This window comes from Bufo bufo, chromosome 8, assembly GCF_905171765.1.
Source record: "Bufo bufo chromosome 8, aBufBuf1.1, whole genome shotgun sequence".
In the NCBI taxonomy this organism is placed as follows: Eukaryota; Metazoa; Chordata; class Amphibia; order Anura; family Bufonidae; genus Bufo; species Bufo bufo.
The window spans coordinates 231,410,471-231,433,608 of NC_053396.1; the positions used below are offsets into that span (position 1 = coordinate 231,410,471).

Sequence of the window (23,138 nt, forward strand, 5' to 3'; positions counted from 1 at the left end):
AATAGATGTTCCTGTAGTATAAGGTGTGTGATCTCATCTCTGATCACATGTCATTATATCAGTGATGTCATCAGCAGGGGGCGGGGCTGTGACTACCTCTCAGACAGGATATACAGGCAGGTTGTCAGCAGTAATAGATGTTCCTGTAGTATAAGGTGTGTGATCTCATGTCTGATCACATGTCATTATATCAGTGATGTCATCAGCAGGGGCGGGGCTGTGACTACCTCTCAGACAGGATATACAGGCAGGTTGTCAGCAGTAATATACTTTTTAATGCCCAAATCTGGCACAGCACAGTAACCAATTAGAGCACAGCTTTCATGTCATTTTCCGGCTCTGTTAATTGAAAGCCGTGCTGTGATTGGTAGCTGTGCGCAGGTCTGCTATTGGTTACTTTTAGAGATCTGCCCTCCCCCGGATATGTGGCGTTGCTGCTTTAAGAGCAGGGGCTGTGGCTGGTGGCCGCTTTAAGAGAAGGCTGAACTACGCGAGAGAGGAAGTGATAGCGACCCAGAGAAAGAGACAGACAGGGAGAGAGAGAGAGACACGGGGCAGGTGGGAGAGACAGACAGGGGCTGGAGAGAGAGACAGACAGGGGGCAGGTGGGAGAGATTGGGGCAGGAGACAGACGGCTGTAGGGCGGGGGCGGCTGCGGACAGCTGGGGGTGACTTCCTGCTATGCTCAGATAGCTGAGGGGCCGCACAGGTGAGCAGCTCCCATTCCTACCAGCAGGAGGCGCCGCCAGGATGAGGTGAGAGCCGAGCGGGGGCGTCCTCTACACCCCGAGCTGTGTGATAGAGAGAGATATACTGTACTGTGTGTGTATATACTGTACTGTGTGTGTATATATACTGTACTGTGTGTATATATACTGTACTGTGTGTGTATATACTGTACTGTGTGTGTATATACTGTACTGTCTGTGTATATACTGTACTGTGTGTGTATATACTGTACTGTGTGTGTATATACTGTACTGTCTGTATATACTGTACTGTGTGTATATATACTGTACTGTGTGTGTATATACTGTACTGTGTGTATATATACTGTACTGTGTGTGTATATACTGTACTGTGTGTATATATACTGTACTGTGTGTATATACTGTACTGTGTGTATATATACTGTACTGTGTGTGTATATACTGTACTGTGTGTGTATATACTGTACTGTGTGTGTATATACTGTACTGTGTGTATATACTGTACTGTGTGTGTATATACTGTACTGTGTGTATATATACTGTACTGTCTGTATATACTGTACTGTGTGTATATATACTGTACTGTGTGTGTATACTGTACTGTGTGTGTATATACTGTACTGTGTGTGTATATACTGTACTGTGTGTGTATATACTGTACTGTGTGTATATACTGTACTGTGTGTGTATATACTGTACTGTGTGTGTATATACTGTACTGTCTGTGTATATACTGTACTGTGTGTATATATACTGTACTGTGTGTATATACTGTACTGTGTGTGTATATACTGTACTGTGTGTGTATATACTGTACTGTGTGTGTATATACTGTACTGTCTGTATATATACTGTACTGTGTGTATATATACTGTACTGTGTGTATATATACTGTACTGTCTGTGTATATACTGTACTGTGTGTGTATATACTGTACTGTGTGTGTATATACTGTACTGTCTGTATATACTGTACTGTGTGTATATATACTGTACTGTGTGTATATATACTGTACTGTGTGTGTATATACTGTACTGTGTGTGTATATACTGTACTGTGTGTGTATATACTGTACTGTGTGTATATATACTGTACTGTGTGTGTATATACTGTACTGTGTGTGTATATACTGTACTGTGTGTGTATATACTGTACTGTGTGTATATACTGTACTGTGTGTGTATATACTGTACTGTGTGTGTATATACTGTACTGTGTGTGTATATACTGTACTGTGTGTGTATATACTGTACTGTGTGTGTATATACTGTACTGTGTGTGTATATACTGTACTGTGTGTGTATATACTGTACTGTGTGTGTATATACTGTACTGTGTGTGTATATACTGTACTGTGTGTGTATATACTGTACTGTGTGTGTATATACTGTACTGTCTGTATATACTGTACTGTGTGTGTATATACTGTACTGTGTGTATATATACTGTACTGTGTGTATATATACTGTACTGTGTGTATATATACTGTACTGTGTGTGTATATACTGTACTGTGTGTATATACTGTACTGTGTGTGTATATACTGTACTGTCTGTATATACTGTACTGTGTGTGTATATACTGTACTGTGTGTATATATACTGTACTGTCTGTGTATATACTGTACTGTGTGTGTATATACTGTACTGTGTGTGTATATACTGTACTGTCTGTATATACTGTACTGTGTGTATATATACTGTACTGTGTGTGTATATACTGTACTGTGTGTGTATATACTGTACTGTCTGTGTATACTGTACTGTGTGTATATACTGTACTGTCTGTATACTGTACTGTCTGTATACTGTACTGTCTGTGTATATACTGTACTGTCTGTGTATATACTGTACTCTCTGTATACTGTACTGTGTATATATACTGTACTGTCTGTGTACTGTCTGTGTATATACTGTACTGTGTATATACTGTCCTGTCTGTATATACTGTCCTGTCTGTATATACTGTACTGTCTGTATATACTGTACTGTGTGTATATACTGTACTGTCTGTGTATATACTGTACTGTGTCTATATACTGTACTGTGTCTGTATACTGTACTGTGTCTGTATACTGTACTGTGTCTGTATATACTGTACTGTGTCTGTATATACTGTACTGTCTGTATACTGTACTGTCTGTATACTGTACTGTCTGTATACTGTACTGTCTGTGTATATACTGTACTGTCTGTATATACTGTACTGTCTGTATACTGTACTGTCTATACTGTACTGTCTGTATACTGTACTGTCTGTGTATATACTGTACTGTCTGTGTACTGTCTGTATATACTGTACTGTCTGTGTACTGTATACTGTACTGTCTGTATACTGTACTGTATACTGTACTGTCTGTATACTGTACTGTATACTGTACTGTCTGTGTATACTGTACTGTGTATGTATACTGTACTGTCTGTATACTGAACCGTATACTGTACTGTCTGTGTATACTGTACTGTCTGTATACTGTACTGTACTGTCTGTATACTGTACTGTCTGTATACTGTACTGTCTGTATACTGTACTGTCTGTATACTGTACTGTCTGTATACTGTACTGTCTGTGTATATACTGTACCTGCGTGGTGTGTGTACTGTACCTGCGTGGTGTGTGTGTGTGTGTGTGCTGTACCTGCGTTGTGTGTGCTGTACCTGCGTTGTGTGTGCTGTACCTGCGTTGTGTGTGCTGTACCTGCGTTGTGTGTGCTGTACCTGCGTTGTGTGTACTGTGCCTGCGTTGTGTGTGTACTGTACCTGCGTTGTGTGTGTGTGTGTACTGTACCTGCGTTGTGTGTACTGTGCCTGCGTTGTGTGTGTACTGTACCTGCGTTGTGTGTGTGTGTGTACTGTACCTGCGTTGTGTGTGTACTGTACCTGCGTTGTGTGTGTACTGTACCTGCGTTGTGTGTGTACTGTACCTGCGTTGTGTGTGTACTGTACCTGCGTTGTGTGTGTGTGTGTATTGTACCTGCGTGGTGTGTGTGTGTACTGTACCTGCATGGTGTGTGTGTGTGTGTACTGTACCTGCGTTGTGTGTGTGTGTACTGTACCTGCGTTGTGTGTGTACTGTACCTGCGTTGTGTGTGTACTGTACCTGCGTTGTGTGTGTATTGTACCTGCGTGGTGTGTGTGTACTGTACCTGCATGGTGTGTGTGTGTGTGTACTGTACCTGTGTGTACTGTACCTGTGTGTACTGTACCTGTGTGGTGTGTGTGTACTGTACCTGCGTGGTGTGTGTGTGTGTGTGTACTGTACCTGCGTGGTGTGTGTGTGTGTGTGTACTGTACCTGCGTGGTGTGTGTGTGTGTGTGTACTGTACCTGCGTGGTGTGTGTGTGTGTGTACTGTACCTGCGTGGTGTGTGTGTGTGTGTGTACTGTACCTGCGTGGTTGGTGTGGGTGTGTGTACTGTACCTGCGTGGTTGGTGTGTGTGTGTGTGTGTGTACTGTACCTGCGTGGTTGGTGTGTGTGTGTGTGTGTACTGTACCTGCGTGGTTGGTGTGTGTGTGTGTGTACTGTACCTGCGTGGTTGGTGTGTGTGTGTGTACTGTACCTGCGTGGTTGGTGTGTGTGTGTGTGTGTGTACTGTACCTGCGTGGTTGGTGTGTGTGTGTGTGTGTACTGTACCTGCGTGGTTGGTGTGTGTGTGTGTGTACTGTACCTGCGTGGTGTGTGTGTGTGTACTGTACCTGCGTGGTGTGTGTGTGTGTGTGTGTACTGTACCTGCGTGGTGTGTGTGTACTGTACCTGCGTTGTGTGTGTGTGTGTACTGTACCTGCGTTGTGTGTGTGTGTACTGTACCTGTGTGGTGTGTGTGTACTGTACCTGCGTGTGGTGTGTGTGTGTACTGTACCTGCGTGTGGTGTGTGTGTGTACTGTACCTGCGTGGTGTGTGTGTGTGTGTACTGTACCTGCGTGGTGTGTGTGTGTGTGTGTGTACTGTACCTGCGTGGTGTGTGTGTGTGTGTACTGTACCTGTGTGGTGTGTGTGTGTGTACTGTACCTGCGTTGTGTGTGTGTGTGTGTGTATGTACTGTACCTGCGTTGTGTGTGTATGTACTGTACCTGCGTTGTGTGTGTGTGTGTGTGTGTACTGTACCTGCGTTGTGTGTGTGTGTACTGTACCTGCGTTGTGTGTGTGTGTGTGTACTGTACCTGCGTTGTGTGTGTGTGTGTGTACTGTACCTGCGTGGTGTGTGTGTGTACTGTACCTGCGTTGTGTGTGTGTGTGTGTGTGTGTACTGTACCTGCGTTGTGTGCGTTGTGTGTGTGTACTGTACCTGCGTTGTGTGTGTGTGTACTGTACCTGTGTGTGTGTACTGTACCTGTGTGTACTGTACCTGCGTGGTGTGTGTGTGTACTGTACCTGTGTGTGTGTACTGTACCTGTGTGTACTGTACCTGCGTTGTGTGTGTGTGTGTGTGTGTGTGTGTGTGTGTGTGTGTGTACTGTACCTGCGTTGTGTGTGTGTGTACTGTACCTGCGTTGTGTGTGTGTGTGTGTGTACTGTACCTGCGTGGTGTGTGTGTGTACTGTACCTGTGTGTGTGTGTACTGTACCTGTGTGTGTGTGTACTGTACCTGTGTGTACTGTACCTGCGTGGTGTGTGTGTGTACTGTACCTGCGTGGTATATGTTGAGATGAGTGAATTTCATATTTTGTGGTATTTACTGAATTGCGTTTCGGATTCTGTTACCACGGACCATAACGCAATTCTCTGACGGAACGCCTTTACAGGACTCCCCTGCATAATGGAAATGGGACGGATCCGTTCTGCAGCCCATAGACTTATATTATGACTGAAAGAATAACGGAATTCCTCTAAAGGCGTTCAGTCAGAGATTTGCGTTATGGTCCGTGGTAACAGAATCCATAGCGCAATTCACTAAATACCTCAACACAAACTGAAAAAAAAATTCAAAATATGAAATTCACTCATCCCTACCAGTGACATCACGCCCCGCACTATAACCCCTGGGTGAGGGTGACATTAGGCACCGCTCTATAACCCCCGGGTGAGGGTGACATCACGCCCCGCACTATAACCCCCGGGTGAGGGTGACATCACGCCCCTCTCTATAACCCCCGGGTGAGGGTGACATTAGGCACCGCTCTATAGCCCCCGGGAGAGGGTGACATTAGGCCGGGTGAGGGTGACCTCACGCCCCGCTCCATGACCCCCGGGTGAGGGTGACATTAGGCCCTGCTCTATAACCCCTGGGTGATGGTGACATTAGGCACCGCTCTATAGCCCCCGGGTGAGGGTGACATTAGGCCCTGCTCTATAACCCCCGGGTGAGGGTGACATTAGGCACCGCTCTATAACCCCCGGGTGAGGGTGACATCACGCCCCGCACTATAACCCCCGGGTGAGGGTGACATCCCGCCGCTCTCTATAATGCCCGGGTGAGGGTGACATCCCGCCCCTCTCTCTAACGCCCGGGTGAGGGTGACATCACGCCCCTCTCTCTAACGCCCGGGTGAGGGTGACATCCCACCGCTCTCTCTAACGCCCGGGTGAGGGTGACATCACGCCCCTCTCTCTAGCGCCCGGGTGAGGGTGACATCCCACCGCTCTCTCTAGCGCCCGGGTGAGGGTGACATCCCACCGCTCTCTCTAACGCCCGGGTGACAGACGGGGCAGTGACGTGTGGTGTTTGACTTGCTGTTACTCCTGTTACGTCCTCAGTTCCTCCCTCCTCTCATTTATTGTGGTATCTCCCATCAGCTTCTTATAGCCTTATATGGACAAAACCACAACACACAGCGGGGGGAGCAGGAACAGAGGGAGCTGCGGGGAAACCACATCTTTATTTTGGTCCTGTGTCTGGCGCTGTAGATTACATGGAGGCGCCCCATGCTTGGCGCAGCCGTGTGCGCTACGCTGTCCGCCATTACTCCCGCAGGCCGGCACCTTGAGTCTCATATAAGGGCCCATGCACACGGCCGTTGGGTGTTTTGCCGTCCGCAAATCACTGATACTGGCGTTGTGCATTACGCATTTTGCAGCGAATGGTTCTGCATATGGGCCGCAAAAGAAACGGGGAAAATACCATTGTGTGCATGAGCCCTAATTTATAGGTCCTAGTCACTAATCACATGAGCCAGGTCTACAGATCCAGGGAAAGTGGGGTGTGATGTCATCGCTTCTTGTATGATGTCAGCCTATGTGCCGCCCTGTGCAGGGTGTGATGTCATCGCTTCTTGTATGATGTCAGCCTATGTGCCGCCCTGTGCAGGGTGTGATGTCATCGCTTCTTGTATGATGTCAGCCTATGTGCCGCCCTGTGCAGGGTGTGATGTCATCGCTTCTTGTATGATGTCAGCCTATGTGCCGCCCTGTGCAGGGTGTGATGTCATCGCTTCTTGTATGATGTCAGCCTATGTGCCGCCCTGTGCAGGGTGTGATGTCATCGCTTGTTGTATGATGTCAGCCTGTGTGCCGCCCTGTGCAGGGTGTGATGTCATCGCTTCTTGTATGATGTCAGCCTGTGTGCCGCCCTGTGCAGGGTGTGATGTCATCGCTTGTTGTATGATGTCAGCCTATGTGCCGCCCTGTGCAGGGTGTGATGTCATCGCTTGTTGTATGATGTCAGCCTGTGTGCCGCCCTGTGCAGGGTGTGATGTCATCGCTTCTTGTATGATGTCAGCCTGTGTGCCGCCCTGTGCAGGGTGTGATGTCATCGCTTGTTGTATGATGTCAGCCTGTGTGCCGCCCTGTGCAGGGTGTGATGTCATCGCTTGTTGTATGATGTCAGCCTGTGTGCCGCCCTGTGCAGGGTGTGATGTCATCGCTTGTTGTATGATGTCAGCCTATGTGCCGCCCTGTGCAGGGTGTGATGTCATCGCTTGTTGTATGATGTCAGCCTATGTGCCGCCCTGTGCAGGGTGTGATGTCATCGCTTGTTGTATGATGTCAGCCTATGTGCCGCCCTGTGCAGGGTGTGATGTCATCGCTTGTTGTATGATGTCAGCCTATGTGCCGTCCTGTGCAGGGTGTGATGTCATCGCTTCTTGTATGATGTCACCCTGCTGCTCTGCGCATGCTACGGTTTTCCACGGAGGGGTCTGGCGGCTCACGTGTACATATCTCCTGATGTATCTGCTCATCCAGCGGCACAGATCATTGGTCTTGGAGACCCTCCTGTTTGTCAGGGGATGTTGGGAGTTGTAGTGATAATGGTCTTGTTCTTCTCTGCAGTGAGACCGCGGTGGTCGCCGCCAGGGCCACCGTCATGCTGTATGATGATTCCAGTAAGAAGTGGATCAATGCCGGGGCTGGCCCCACCGGACACAGCCGAGTCCAGCTGTACTACAGCCCGGGGCCCCAGACCTACCGCGTGGTGGGGCGGAAGATCTCCGATCAACAGGTATGGATTGCGTGTGTCCATCACGTAGGTTACATGTATGTACGCTGTGTATGGTGTGGTTATTTGGGGTGACGCTGGGGACCTTGTTGCTGGTGGACGTTGGGTGAGGGTTGATATTTGAGGGCTTGCTGGGGTTACCGTATAAGAGACCTGAAGCCCAGAGATGATGAGAGTCTTCCTTCCCTGGAGACCCTCCAGGCTATGGTTCTGACAGGGACCAGGAGGATGAGTTATTTCAGGAATGTGTCCCCTGCCTCGGGGCAGGGGGGGTGAACTAAAGGGGCTCCCCTCCTCCACTCTCCTGAGCATCTTCATGTTGTGTGGACACGGGAAGGACGTGTTGTAACAGATGGTGGTGATTGCGAAGCTCAGGGGCCTCCCCCCCCCCGCCCTGTAGGAGAGAGTGACTGTAATGAGAGGAGTCCAGGGTGGTGGGGGCAGCCCCTCATCACAGCGCCCCCTGCAGGCTGTCTCTGGACATGGAGGTCTCGGGGGCAGCCCCTCATCACAGCGCCCCCTGCAGGCTGTCTCTGGACATGGAGGTCTCGGGGGCAGCTCCTCATCACAGCGCCCCCTGCAGGCTGTCTCTGGACATGGAGGTCTCGGGGTTAGGGTGGTGGGGGCAGCCCCTCATCACAGCGGCCCCTGCAGGCTGTCTCTGGACATGGAGGTCTCGGGGGCAGCCCCTCATCACAGCGCCCCCTGCAGGCTGTCTCTGGACATGGAGGTCTCGGGGGCAGCTCCTCATCACAGCGCCCCCTGCAGGCTGTCTCTGGACATGGAGGTCTCGGGGTTAGGGTGGTGGGGGCAGCCCCTCATCACAGCGGCCCCTGCAGGCTGTCTCTGGACATGGAGGTCTCGGGGGCAGCCCCTCATCACAGCGCCCCCTGCAGGCTGTCTCTGGACATGGAGGTCTCGGGGGCAGCTCCTCATCACAGCGCCCCCTGCAGGCTGTCTCTGGACATGGAGGTCTCGGGGTTAGGGTGGTGGGGGCAGCCCCTCATCACAGCGGCCCCTGCAGGCTGTCTCTGGACATGGAGGTCTCGGGGGCAGCCCCTCATCACAGCGCCCCCTGCAGGCTGTCTCTGGACATGGAGGTCTCGGGGGCAGCTCCTCATCACAGCGCCCCCTGCAGGCTGTCTCTGGACATGGAGGTCTCGGGGTTAGGGTGGTGGGGGCAGCCCCTCATCACAGCGCCCCCTGCAGGCTGTCTCTGGACATGGAGGTCTCGGGGGCAGCTCCTCATCACAGCGCCCCCTGCAGGCTGTCTCTGGACATGGAGGTCTCGGGGTTAGGGTGGTGGGGGCAACCCCTCATCACAGCGCCCCCTGCAGGCTGTCTCTGGACATGGAGGTCTCGGGGGCAGCTCCTCATCACAGCGCCCCCTGCAGGCTGTCTCTGGACATGGAGGTCTCGGGGTTAGGGTGGTGGGGGCAGCCCCTCATCACAGCGGCCCCTGCAGGCTGTCTCTGGACATGGAGGTCTCGGGGGCAGCCCCTCATCACAGCGGCCCCTGCAGGCTGTCTCTGGACATGGAGGTCTCGGGGGCAGCCCCTCATCACAGCGGCCCCTGCAGGCTGTCTCTGTTGCACCAGGCAGACGTCTCAATGATTCCTCTCTTTTTCAGGTTGTTATTAATTGCCCCCTGGTCCGTGGATTGAAGTACAATCAGGCCACGCCCAATTTCCACCAGTGGCGGGATGCGCGGCAGGTGTGGGGGCTGAACTTCGGCAGTAAGGAGGAGGCCGGACAGTTCGCTGCTGGGATATTGCAGGCGCTCGAATGTCTGGACACAGGTAAGGTGGTTCTGTGTGTTTGGGGCGAGTGCCCTCTGGGACCTCCACAGTCACCGTCTGAGTCCGGCCTCTTCTCTGCAGGTGCTGCCTGGCCCAGTCAGCAGAATGGACCCAAAGTGGAAGAGCAGGAGCCACCCAGGAAGTGAGTTCAGCTGCCTGCTCCATCTCCCCCTCCCCCAAATACTTGGTGTATGAGAGCTAAGGCCGGGTCCTGTGACCATTGTGTGGTGGGGATTGTTCTGACCAGTATCTCCTCTGTCCACAGGCTGCAGCCAGAACTGGAGGCCAGAGTCCAGAGTCCAGGTGAGGGGGTCCGCGGGGGCTGGACGGGCATGCCTCCTAGGCTCTAATGTTAGATCCCACCAGGAGTGGACCTTTCAGATAATCCCTGGCTCTGCATGCCTAGTAGTGGCCCTCATTTTGTGTTCTTAGATTTCCCATTGGCTGATGAGAGTTATCCTCCCCTGTCATTCACACATTGGGAGTCTCAGGCACTGCGGCAGCTTCTGTGTGGGGTTTCGGGGAGGGTAAAATGGCTGCCTCTAACCCTTCACTTCTCCTCTAGTTGCGCCAGTGACCCCGTCATCAGCTGGACCTCCTGCACCGCCAGGACCTCCTGCACCGCCAGGACCTCCTCCACCGCCAGGACCACCACCTCCTCCTGGGGCTCCACCAGCTCCTCCTGGGAGTGGACCTCCCCCTGCTCCCCCTCTGCCTTCAGGAGGTGGAGCTGTGACCAATGGAGGAGGCCTGGCCGCCGCATTAGCTGCCGCCAAGCTGAAGAAAGCGACAAAGGTGAGAAGTATGGCGGGGTGAGGGGGCTGGGCGAGGGGTAGATTGTGGGGGTTCTGCTGATTTCATGAGCACAAGCTCACTGTCAATTTTTTCCCACTTTTACAACAGGATGAGTCGGGGGGCTCCTCTCCCAGTAGTGGGGTGCCGTCCAAACCAGACATTAGCCGCACCAGTGGAGGAGCATCGACAGGCGGCGGAGGTGGAGGACTCATGCAGGAGATGAATCAGATGCTGGCCCGCAGGTAACAACCGTGTCACATACATGTCCGCCTGTCCCACGAGGGTCAGGCGGGTGTCACCGCAGTGAGGTCGCGGGCCCCGGCGTGCCACGGGGGGGCGGTGAGGTCGCGGGCCCCGGCGTGCCACGGGGGGGCGGTGAGGTCGCGGGCCCCGGGCGTGCCACGGGGGGGCGGTGAGGTCGCGGGCCCCGGGCGTGCCACGGGGGGGCGGTGAGGTCGCGGGCCCCGGGCGTGCCACGGGGGGGCGGTGAGGTCGCGGGCCCCGGGCGTGCCACGGGGGGGCGGTGAGGTCGCGGGCCCCGGGCGTGCCACGGGGGGGCGGTGAGGTCGCGGGCCCCGGGCGTGCCACGGGGGGGCGGTGAGGTCGCGGGCCCCGGGCGTGCCACGGGGGGGGCGGTGAGGTCGCGGGCCCCGGGCGTGCCACGGGGGGGCGGTGAGGTCGCGGGCCCCGGGCGTGCCACGGGGGGGCGGTGAGGTCGCGGGCCCCGGGCGTGCCACGGGGGGGGCGGTGAGGTCGCGGGCCCCGGGCGTGCCACGGGGGGGCGGTGAGGTCGCGGGCCCCGGGCGTGCCACGGGGGGGCGGTGAGGTCGCGGGCCCCGGGCGTGCCACGGGGGGGCGGGGAGGTCGCGGGGCCCGGGCGTGCCCCGGGGGGGGCGGTGAGGTCGCGGGCCCCGGGCGTGCCACGGGGGGGGCGGTGAGGTCGCGGGCCCCGGGCGTGCCACGGGGGGGGCGGTGAGGTCGCGGGCCCCGGGCGTGCCACGGGGGGGCGGTGAGGTCGCGGGCCCCGGGCGTGCCACGGGGGGGCGGTGAGGTCGCGGGCCCCGGGCGTGCCACGGGGGGGCGGTGAGGTCGCGGGCCCCGGGCGTGCCACGGGGGGGCGGTGAGGTCGCGGGCCCCGGGCGTGCCACGGGGGGGCGGTGAGGTCGCGGGCCCCGGGCGTGCCACGGGGGGGCGGTGAGGTCGCGGGCCCCGGGCGTGCCACGGGGGGGCGGTGAGGTCGCGGGCCCCGGGCGTGCCACGGGGGGGCGGTGAGGTCGCGGGCCCCGGGCGTGCCACGGGGGGGCGGTGAGGTCGCGGGCCCCGGGCGTGCCACGGGGGGGCGGTGAGGTCGCGTGTCACGGGGGGGCGGTGAGGTCGCGTGTCACGGGGGGGCGGTGAGGTCGCGTGTCTCGGGGCCGGTGAGGTGGCCGGCCCCGGGCGTGTCTCGGGGGCGGTGAGGTGGCCGGCCCCGGGCGTGTCTCGGGGCCGGTGAGGTGGCCGGCCCCGGGCGTGTCTCGGGGCCGGTGAGGTCGCCATACATTATGAGTGAGCTCCTATCTCCTGGCTTCTCTCTTATAGGAAGAAGATGAGTGATCGCCCAACCCCCACTGCCACACAGGACGATAATGACATCAGCAGTGGGCGGAGCCAGGCTGGTGAGTTACATTACATAGTTAATATGGTTGAAAGATGACATAAGTCCATCAAGTTCAACCGGGTGATGGGGGAGGGGGGCCTGAATATTAGGAAAAGGAGCGAGACCCCGACTTCTACACAGTGTCATAAACATTAATATAATTTCCTTTAAAAAAAGGCTTAGATGAATTCTTAAAGCCTCCCCCTGTTCCTGCTGTGGCCATGTCCGGAGGCCGAATACTCCACCGATTCACAGCTCTTACAGTAAAGAAGCCTTGATGCCTCCGGAGGCTGAAAAGTGTCCCTTTGTGTTTTGAGGGGATTTTGCATGGAACAGCTTTTCAGAGTATTTCCTCTACGGCCATTTGTATATTTGTGAAGGTTAATCACGTCCCCCCTTAGACCACTCTCAAAACGTCCAGGATATTTGTCTTGTGGGTGAGATTTCAGGATGACCCTAAAATGCCCTCTGACCTTTACAGCCGGTTCAGACCTGACGCTCAACAAGGAGAAACCAATGATTCCCTATCGGCATGGTTCTCACCTGGGCGTTTTACAGCGCGTACGATCGCGCTGTAAAACGCCCGACGCCCCAAGAAGTTCAGGAGCTTCTTTGGGGCGTAGTGTCGCGCGTTCCCGTACATAGACTTCCGGGAACGCGCGACAATGGGCGTTCGCTTGTCTCCGCGGCGCGATTGTAAATGCCCGTACAATCGCGCATACAGAGCGTACGTTCAGTACGCTCTGGTGTGAACCCAGCGTTACAGGTGAACTTAACGTCACCTTCTCTAACCTTCTGAATGTCCAGCTGTTTAGTGTTTCAGGACTTTTTGCACAACTTGCTTTTCTCTAACAAGGAGCTTAACAGCAAAATTCACACCAGGTGTTTGATCCATGAATCGCCCAATAAATTTCCAGATTTAATTAGAATTAGTATTAAACCGTCCTCCTCATCATGCTGCTCAGTTTGTGACATCATGAGACCAAGACGACACCTAATGATTGATGAACAGTACCTCGTCATTGTGAGGCTTCAAGCAGGATGTTCTCAGACGGAGGTGGGCACTGAGGTTAGAGAGTCAGAGAGTCACCAGCAGGTTGTATCAGAGATACAGAGTCACAGAAAGGCAGAGAGGTGGACGTCCTCTGGCCACATCCCACACTGATGACGACTTCATTGTGAGCAATGCCCTGCGGAACCGGATGATGAATGCCGCACAACTCCAGGCACATGTAAGGGAAGTGAGAGGCACCAAATGTCACCGCAGACCATTGGAAACTGTTTACATCAGTGTGGTCTGCGTGCTAGACGACCTGCAGGGGTGCCTGACCGCACCACCAGGCACAGGCCTCATCGTCTTGTATGGACCAGAGCATCTACACTGGACGAGGGACCAGTGGGCCTCAGTGCTGTTCACTGATGAAATTCGATTCACGCTGAGCAGAGATGATGGCTGCCAACGATGTTGGAGACGTCCAGAAGAGCGCTCTGCATCATCCACTGTGGTGACCAGACGAGCCTGTGGTCCAGTGACAGCCCAAACTACCTGAAGAACATCAGTAATCCAGAACATCAGTAATCCAGTCATTGTGCGTCTGCAGGAACAACACAGGCCTAATGTCATCTTCATGGAGGACAATGCGCCAGCTCATCGAGGTCCATCATTAGTGAACGGCTGCTGGAGACAGTATCAAAAGCCTTCCGCTTGTGAGCTCCGTTTGAAGGCTCTCACAAGCGGCCCCGAACGCATCCGTCCGGCCCTAATGCATTCTGAGTGGACGCGGATCCGCTCAGAATGCATCAGTCTGGCAGCGTTCAACCTCCGCTCCGCTCAGCAAGCAGGACACCTGAACGCTGCTTGCAGCGTTCGGGTGTCCGCCTGGCCGTGCGGAGGCAAGCGGATCCGTCCAGACTTGCAATGTAAGTCAATGGGGATGGATCCGTTTGAAGTTGACACAGTATGGCTAAATTTTCAAACGGATCCGTCCCCCATTGACTTTCAATGTAAAGTCTGGACGGATCCGTTCAGGCTACTTTCACACTTAGAATTTTTTTAAACTATAATGCAGACGGACCCGCTCTGAACACAAGTGTGAAAGTAGCCTAACTGAGGTCCTTCTCCTTCATTTTCCTTTGTAAAAACTGAACAGAAGTATTCATGGAGGCCGTCAGCTAGTTCTTTATCTTCTTCCATATACCTTCCTTCTTTAGTTTTCAATTTGTTAATTCCTTGTTTTAGTTTCCTTTTTTCATTTATGTATCTGAAGAATGTCTTATCTCCTTATCTCCCTGACTGAGCTCATTTCTCTTCTGCCTGTGCTTTAGAAGCTCTTATAACTTGTTTGGCCTCTCTCTGCCTAATCTTATAAATTTCCCTGTCATCCTCGTTTAGTTTTTTTTTTTTATAATTCCTAAATGCTATCTTTTTGTTTTTAATGATTTTGGCCACTTCTGCTGAGTACCACAGTGGTCTCTTCCTTTTTTTGCTTTTACTGACAAGCCTAATGCAATTTTCTGTTGCCTTCAATAGTGCCACTTTTAAGTAGTCCCATTTCTCCTGGACTCCACTGAAACTGTTCCAATCTGATAGGGACTCGTATAACACTAATCTAATTTTAGAAAAGTCAGTTTTTCTAAAATCTAAAACTTTTGTTTTTGTGTGGTGTGACTCAGTCGCTGTACTTATAGTAAACCACACTGACTGGTGATCACTAGATCCCAAGCTTTCCCCTACAGTAATATCAGATACCAAATTCCCATTTGTGAATACTAAATCTAGAATGGCCTCCTTCCGGGTTGGCTCCTCCACTACTTGCTGTAGAGATAATCCCAGTAGGGAATTTAGAATATCTGTACTCCTGGCAGAACTTGCTATTTTGGTTTTCCAGTTTACATCAGGAAGATTGAAATCTCCCATAATGATAACTTCCCCCTTCAATGTCATTTTAGCTATTTCCTCAACTAGTAGATCATCTAAATCTTTGACTTGGCCAGGTGGTGTATATATCTCACCTGCATGAGTTACCTTATGATTATCAAGCTGCAAGGTAACCCAAACTGACTCTAAATTGTTCTCGCTAACTTCTATTAGATTAGATTTTATGCTATCTTTCACATACAGGGCCACCCCTCCCCCTTCTTGCCTTCTCTGTCTTTCCTGTATAGAGAGAACCCTGGTATTGTTATATCCCAGTCATTACTCCCATTGAACCACGTCTCAGTAACAGCCACTAAATCTATATTCTCAGATGCCATTATAGCCTCAAGTTCATTGATCTTATTCCCGAAACTGCGAGCATTTGTAGACAAGACTCTGAGCTTGTCATTTCTTGACCTTTGTGCTACTGGCCTCTTCTGCCATTGTTCCGGGGGGCAGTCGGACTGCTGGATTATCACTCTTTTGCCCCCCTTTCCTAGTTTAAATGCTCTTTAGCAAATACTTTGAACTGTTCACCGAGGACATTCGTTACCTTGAGAGAAAGATGCAAACCATCTTGTACAGTTCTTTTCCATTCCGAGAGCTATCATGAGACACAAAGCCAAACCCTTGGTTCAGACACCATTCACCAAGCCATACATTGAATTCCTTAATGCGCAGCTTCCTGTCATGCTGAAGGTTATGCACAGGCAAAACTGCAGAGAATGAAACAGTTGATGCAACCTCCCGTATATCATTACCAAGTGTGTGAAAAGCTTCCTTCACCTTTGAAACCTAACCTTTGCAAGCCAGATCGTTTGTCCCCAGATGGACAATGACATCCACCTCCCTTTCCTGTGAACATCAGGAGATGTCGTTGTCAGGCTGGAATTGGTGCTCAAGGCCACAGGACAAGTTCCTGAGACCCTGACACTTTGTGGCCGTATACCCAGCACTGGGGTCGGCTTCTGTGTTGGTAAATTGTCTGAGATGAGGAAATCACCATTGCTGCTTTTACTTAAAGGGGTTCTGCACTTTCATTTAACTGATGATCTATTCTCTGGATAGATCATCAGCTTCTGATCGGCGGGGGTCCGACACCCAGGACCCCCGCCGATCAGCTGTTTGAGAAGGCAGCGACGCTCCAGTAGCGCCGCGGCCTTCTCACTGTTTACCGCCGGCCCACTGACGTCACGACTAGTATCAACTTGAGTTGGCGGGGCTAAGCTGTGTTCACTTGAATGGACCTTAGCCCCGCCCACGCTAGTAAAACAGTGAGAAGGCCGCGGCGCTGCTGGAGCTGCCTTCTCAAACAGCTGATCAGCGGGGGTCCCGGGTGTCGGACCCCCGCCGATCAGAAGCTGATGATCTATCCAGAGGATAGATCATCAGTTAAAACAAAGTGCAGAACCCCTTTAAGTGCCCAACTTTCCTGATATAACATCACTGGAGCAGGGACTTTTTACGTTTTCCAGACATTTGACCCGAAAGACAAATATCCCTAACTTTTTGTGAGTAGTGTAATTATTTGAATCTTCCCCCATGACTCAGACCCCCCGGGCCCCTTATCAGTTTAGTCGCTCTCCTCTATACTCTCCAGTTCCAGGGCGTCCTTTCCATGGACTGGTGCCCAGAACTGGACGGCATATTCCAAATGAGGCCGCATCAACGCTTTGTATAGCGGTAATATTACATCCCTGCCCAACCAGTCCATGCCTCACTTCATACATGAAAATATCCCGCTAGTCTTAGAAGCAGCTGATTGACATTGTTCTGTTATTTAATCATTTATCTACAAGGACACCCAAATCGTTCTCTACAAGTGACTCTCCAGTGTTACTCCTCCTAGGACATATGATGTACGTAGATTACTAATACCCGATCCTTCTCTACAAGTGACTCTCCAGTGTTACTCCTCCTAGGACATATGATGTATGTAGATTATTAGTACCCGATCCTTCTCTACAAGTGACTCTCCAGTGTTACTCCTCCTAGGACATATGATGTATGTAGATTATTAGTACCCGATCCTTCTCTACAAGTGACTCTCCAGTGTTACTCCTCCTAGGACATATGATGTATGTAGATTATTAGTACCCGATCCTTCTCTACAAGTGACTCTCCAGTGTTACTCCCCCTAGGACATATGATGTATGTAGATTATTAGTACCTGATGCTTTTCTACAAGTGACTCTCCAGTGTTACTCCTCCTAGGACATATGATGTATGTAGATTATTAGTACCTGATGCTTTTCTACAAGTGACTCTCCAGTGTTACTCCTCCTAGGACATATGATGTATGTAGATTATTAGTACCCGATCCTTCTCTACAAGTGACTCTCCAGTGTTACTCCCCCTAGGACATATGATGTATGTAGATTATTAGTACCTGATGCTTTTCTACAAGTGACTCTCCAGTGTTACTCTTCCTAGGACATATGATGTATGTAGATTATTAGTACCTGATGCTTTTCTACAAGTGACTCTCCAGTGTTACTCCTCCTAGGACATATGATGTATGTAGATTATTAGTACCCGATCCTTCTCTACAAGTGACTCTCCAGTGTTACTCCCCCTAGGACATATGATGTACGTAGATTACTAATACCCGATCCTTCTCTACAAGTGACTCTCCAGTGTTACTCCCCCTAGGACATATGATGTACGTAGATTACTAATACCTGATCCTTCTCTACAAGTGACTCTCCAGTGTTACATCATATGATGTATGTAGATTATTAGTACCCGATCCTTCTCTACAAGTGACTCTCCAGTGTTACTCCTCCTAGGACATATGATGTACGTAGATTACTAATACCCGATCCTTCTCTACAAGTGACTCTCCAGTGTTACTCCCCCTAGGACATATGATGTACGTAGATTACTAATACCTGATCCTTCTCTACAAGTGACTCTCCAGTGTTACATCATATGATGTATGTAGATTATTAGTACCCGATCCTTCTCTACAAGTGACTCTCCAGTGTTACTCCTCCTAGGACATATGATGTATGTAGATTATTAGTACCCGATCCTTCTCTACAAGTGACTCTCCAGTGTTACTCCTCCTAGGACATATGATGTATGTAGATTATTAGTACCCGATCCTTCTCTACAAGTGACTCTCCAGTGTTACTCCTCCTAGGACATATGATGTATGTAGATTATTAGTACCCGATCCTTCTCTACAAGTGACTCTCCAGTGTTACTCCCCCTAGGACATATGATGTACGTAGATTACTAATACCTGATCCTTCTCTACAAGTGACTCTCCAGTGTTACTCCCCCTAGGACATAGGATGTATGTAGATTATTAGTACCCGATCCTTCTCTACAAGTGACTCTCCAGTGTTACTCCCCCTAGGACATATGATGTATGTAGATTATTAGTACCTGATCCTTCTCTACAAGTGACTCTCCAGTGTTACTCCTCCTAGGACATATGATGTATGTAGATTATTAGTACCCGATCCTTCTCTACAAGTGACTCTCCAGTGTTACTCCTCCTAGGACATATGATGTATGTAGATTATTAGTACCTGATCGTCCTCTACAAGTGACTCTCCAGTGTTACTCCTCCTAGGACATATGATGTACGTAGATTACTAATACCTGATCCTTCTCTACAAGTGACTCTCCAGTGTTACTCCCCCTAGGACATAGGATGTATGTAGATTATTAGTACCCGATCCTTCTCTACAAGTGACTCTCCAGTGTTACTCCTCCTAGGACATATGATGTACGTAGATTACTAATACCCGATCCTTCTCTACAAGTGACTCTCCAGTGTTACTCCCTCTAGGACATATGATATATGTAGATTATTAGTACCCGATCCTTCTCTACAAGTGACTCTCCAGTGTTACTCCCCCTAGGACATATGATGTACGTAGATTACTAATACCTGATCCTTCTCTACAAGTGACTCTCCAGTGTTACTCCCCCTAGGACATAGGATGTATGTAGATTATTAGTACCTGATCCTTCTCTACAAGTGACTCTCCAGTGTTACTCCCCCCTAGGACATATGATGTATGTAGATTATTAGTACCTGATCCTTCTCTACAAGTGACTCTCCAGTGTTACTCCTCCTAGGATGTATGATGTATGTAGATTATTAGTACCCGATCCTTTTCTACAAGTGACTCTCCAGTGTTACTCCCCCTAGGACATATGATGTATGTAGATTATTAGTACCTGATCCTTCTCTACAAGTGACTCTCCAGTGTTACTCCCCCTAGGACATATGATGTACGTAGATTATTAATACCCGATCCTTCTCTACAAGTGACTCTCCAGTGTTACTCCCCCTAGGACATAGGATGTATGTAGATTATTAGTACCTGATCCTTCTCTACAAGTGACTCTCCAGTGTTACTCCCCCTAGGACATATGATGTATGTAGATTATTAGTACCTGATCCTTCTCTACAAGTGACTCTCCAGTGTTACTCCTCCTAGGATGTATGATGTATGTAGATTATTAGTACCCGATCCTTCTCTACAAGTGACTCTCCAGTGTTACTCCTCCTAGGACATATGATGTATATAGATTATTAACCACCTCCGGACCGCCGAACGCAGCGACGCGTCCTGGAGGTGGTTGATTGATTCCTCCTGGATGCGCCGGCGTGTCCTCTCGCGAGACGCGAGATTTCGTTCACAGGAACGGAAGGTAAGCGAGTGGATCTCCTGCCCGCCAGCGGCGATCGTTCACTGGCAGGCTGGAGATGTGATTTTTTTAACCCCTAACAGGTATATTAGACGCTGTTTTGATAACAGCGTCTAATATACCTGCTACTTGGTCCTCTGGTGGTCCCCTTTGCTTGGATCGACCACCAGAGGACACAGGCAGCTCAGTAATATGTAGCACCAAGCACCACCACACTACACTACACCCCCCCCCCGTCACTTATTAACCCCTTATTCACCCCTGATCACCCCAGATCGACTCCCTGATCACCCCCCTGTCATTGATAACCCCCTGTAAGGCTCCATTCAGACATCCGTATGATTTTTACGGATCCACTGATAGATGGATCGGATCCGCAAAACACATACAGACGTCTGAATGGAGCCTTATAGGGGGGTGATCAATGACAGGGGGGTGATCACCCCATATAGACTCCCTGATCACCCCCCTGTCATTGATCACCCCCCTCTCATTGATCACCCCCCTGTCATTGATCACCCCTCTGTAAGGCTCCAATCAGACATTTTTTTGGCCCAAGTTAGCGGAAATTATTATTTTTTTTTCTTACAAAGTCTCATATTCCACTAACTTGTGTCGAAAAATAAAATCTCACATGAACTCACCATACCCCTCACGGAAACCAAATGCGTAAAATTTTTTAGACATTTATATTCCAGACTTCTTCTCACGCTTTAGGGCCCCTAGAATGCCAGGGCAGTATAAATACCCCACATGTGACCCCATTTCGGAAAGAAGACACCCCAAGGTATTCCGTGAGGGGCATATTGAGTCCATGAAAGATTTAAATTTTTGTCCCAAGTTAGCGGAAAGGGAGACTTTGTGAGAAAAAAAAAAATATATATCAATTTCCGCTAACTTGTGCCAAAAAAAAAATAATTTCTATGAACTCGCCATGCCCCTCATTGAATACCTTGGGGTGTCTTCTTTCCAAAATGGGGTCACATGTGGGGTAATTATACTGCCCTGGCATTCTAGGGGCCCTAAAGCGTGAGAAGAAGTCTGGGATCCAAATGTCTAAAAATGCCCTCATAAAAGGAATGTGGGCCCCTTTGCCCACCTAGGCTGCAAAAAAGTGTCACACATCTGGTATCGCCGTACTCAGGAGAAGGTGGGGAATGTGTTTTGGGGTGTCATTTTACATATACCCATGCTGGGTGAGATAAATATCTTGGTCAAATGCCAACTTTGTATAAAAAATGGGAAAAGTTGTCTTTTGCCGAGATATTTCTCTCACTCAGCATGAGTATATGTAAAAAGACACCCCAAAACACATTGCCCAACTTCTCCTGAATACGGCGATACCAGATGTGTGACACTTTTTTGCAGCCTAGGTGGGCAAAGGGGCCCATATTCCAAAGAGCACCTTTAGGATTTCACAGGTCATTTACCTACTTACCACACATTTGGGCCCCTAGAATGCCAGGGCAGTATAACTACCCCACAAGTGACCCCATTTTGGAAAGAAGACACCCCAAGGTATTCGCTGATGGGCATAGTGAGTTCATAGAAGTTTTTCTTTTTTGTCACAAGTTAGTGGAATATGAGACTTTGTAAGAAAAAAAATAATAAAATCATCATTTTCCGCTAACTTGTGACAAAAAATAAAAAGTTCTATGAACTCACTATGCCCATCAGCGAATACCTTAGGGTGTCTACTTTCCGAAATGGGGTCATTTGTGGGGTGTTTGTACTGTCTGGCCATTGTAGAACCTCAGGAAACATGACAGGTGCTCAGAAAGTCAGAGCTGCTTCAAAAAGCGGAAATTCACATTTTTGTACCATAGTTTGTAAACGCTATAACTTTTACCCAAACCATATTTTTTTTTTTACCCAAACATTTTTTTTTTATCAAAGACATGTAGAACAATACATTTAGAGAAAAATTTATATATGGATGTCGTTTTTTTTGCAAAATTTTACAACTGAAAGTGAAAAATTTCATTTTTTTGCAAAAAAAATCGTTAAATTTTGATTAATAACAAAAAAAGTAAAAATGTCAGCAGCAATGAAATACCACCAAATGAAAGCTCTATTAGTGAGAAGAAAAGGAGGTAAAATTCATTTGGGTGGTAAGTTGCATGACCGAGCAATAAATGGTGAAAGTAGTGTAGGTCAGAAGTGTAAAAAGTGGCCTGGTCTTTCAGGGGGTTTAAGCTATAGGGGCTGAGGGGGTTAGTACCCGATCCTTCTCTACAAGTGACTCTCCAGTGTTACTCCCCCTAGGACATATGATGTATGTAGATTATTAATACCAGATCCTTTTCTACAAGTGACTCTCCAGTGTTACTCCTCCTAGGACATATGATGTACGTAGATTACTAATACCCGATCCTTCTCTACAAGTGACTCTCCAGTGTTACTCCTCCTAGGACATATGATGTACGTAGATTACTAATACCCGATCCTTCTCTACAAGTGACTCTCCAGTGTTACTCCTCCTAGGACATATGATGTATGTAGATTATTAGTACTTGATCCTTCTCTACAATTGACTCTCCAGTGTTACTCCTCCTAGGACATATGATGTATGTAGATTATTAGTACTTGATCCTTCTCTACAAGTGACTCTCCAGTGTTACTCTTCCTAGGACATATAATGTATGTAGATTATTAATACCAGATCCTTTTCTACAAGTGACTCTCCAGTGTTACTCCTCCTAGGACATATGATGTACGTAGATTACTAATACCCGATCCTTCTCTACAAGTGACTCTCCAGTGTTACTCCTCCTAGGACATATGATGTACGTAGATTACTAATACCCGATCCTTCTCTACAAGTGACTCTCCAGTGTTACTCCTCCTAGGACATATGATGTATGTAGATTATTAGTACTTGATCCTTCTCTACAATTGACTCTCCAGTGTTACTCTTCCTAGGACATATGATGTACGTAGATTACTAATACCAGATCCTTTTCTACAAGTGACTCTCCAGTGTTACTCCTCCTAGGACATATGATGTATGTAGATTATTAGTACTTGATCCTTCTCTACAATTGACTCTCCAGTGTTACTCCTCCTAGGACATATGATGTATGTAGATTATTATTACTTGATCCTTCTCTACAAGTGACTCTCCAGTGTTACTCCTCCTAGGACATATGATGTACGTAGATTACTAATACCCGATCCTTCTCTACAAGTGACTCTCCAGTGTTACTCCCCCTAGGACATATGATGTATGTAGATTAT

The 23,138-nt window shown here is 49.6% G+C and overlaps 1 protein-coding gene across 1 annotated transcript in view; it reads left to right on the forward strand.

Annotated features, from left to right (window-relative positions):
- Nucleotides 1-464: 464 nt before the first annotated feature.
- The window catches only part of LOC121009287 (vasodilator stimulated phosphoprotein), a 42,273-nt gene continuing 19,599 nt past the window's right edge, over nt 465-23,138 (forward strand). The window contains exons 1-8 of the mRNA XM_040442298.1: nt 465-755; nt 7,918-8,086; nt 9,714-9,882; nt 9,964-10,024; nt 10,148-10,185; nt 10,448-10,677; nt 10,786-10,919; nt 12,256-12,332. Coding sequence (XP_040298232.1) covers nt 751-755; nt 7,918-8,086; nt 9,714-9,882; nt 9,964-10,024; nt 10,148-10,185; nt 10,448-10,677; nt 10,786-10,919; nt 12,256-12,332 — 883 coding nt within the window. The 5' untranslated portion in view covers nt 465-750. The remainder of the gene's footprint in view (nt 756-7,917; nt 8,087-9,713; nt 9,883-9,963; nt 10,025-10,147; nt 10,186-10,447; nt 10,678-10,785; nt 10,920-12,255; nt 12,333-23,138) is intronic.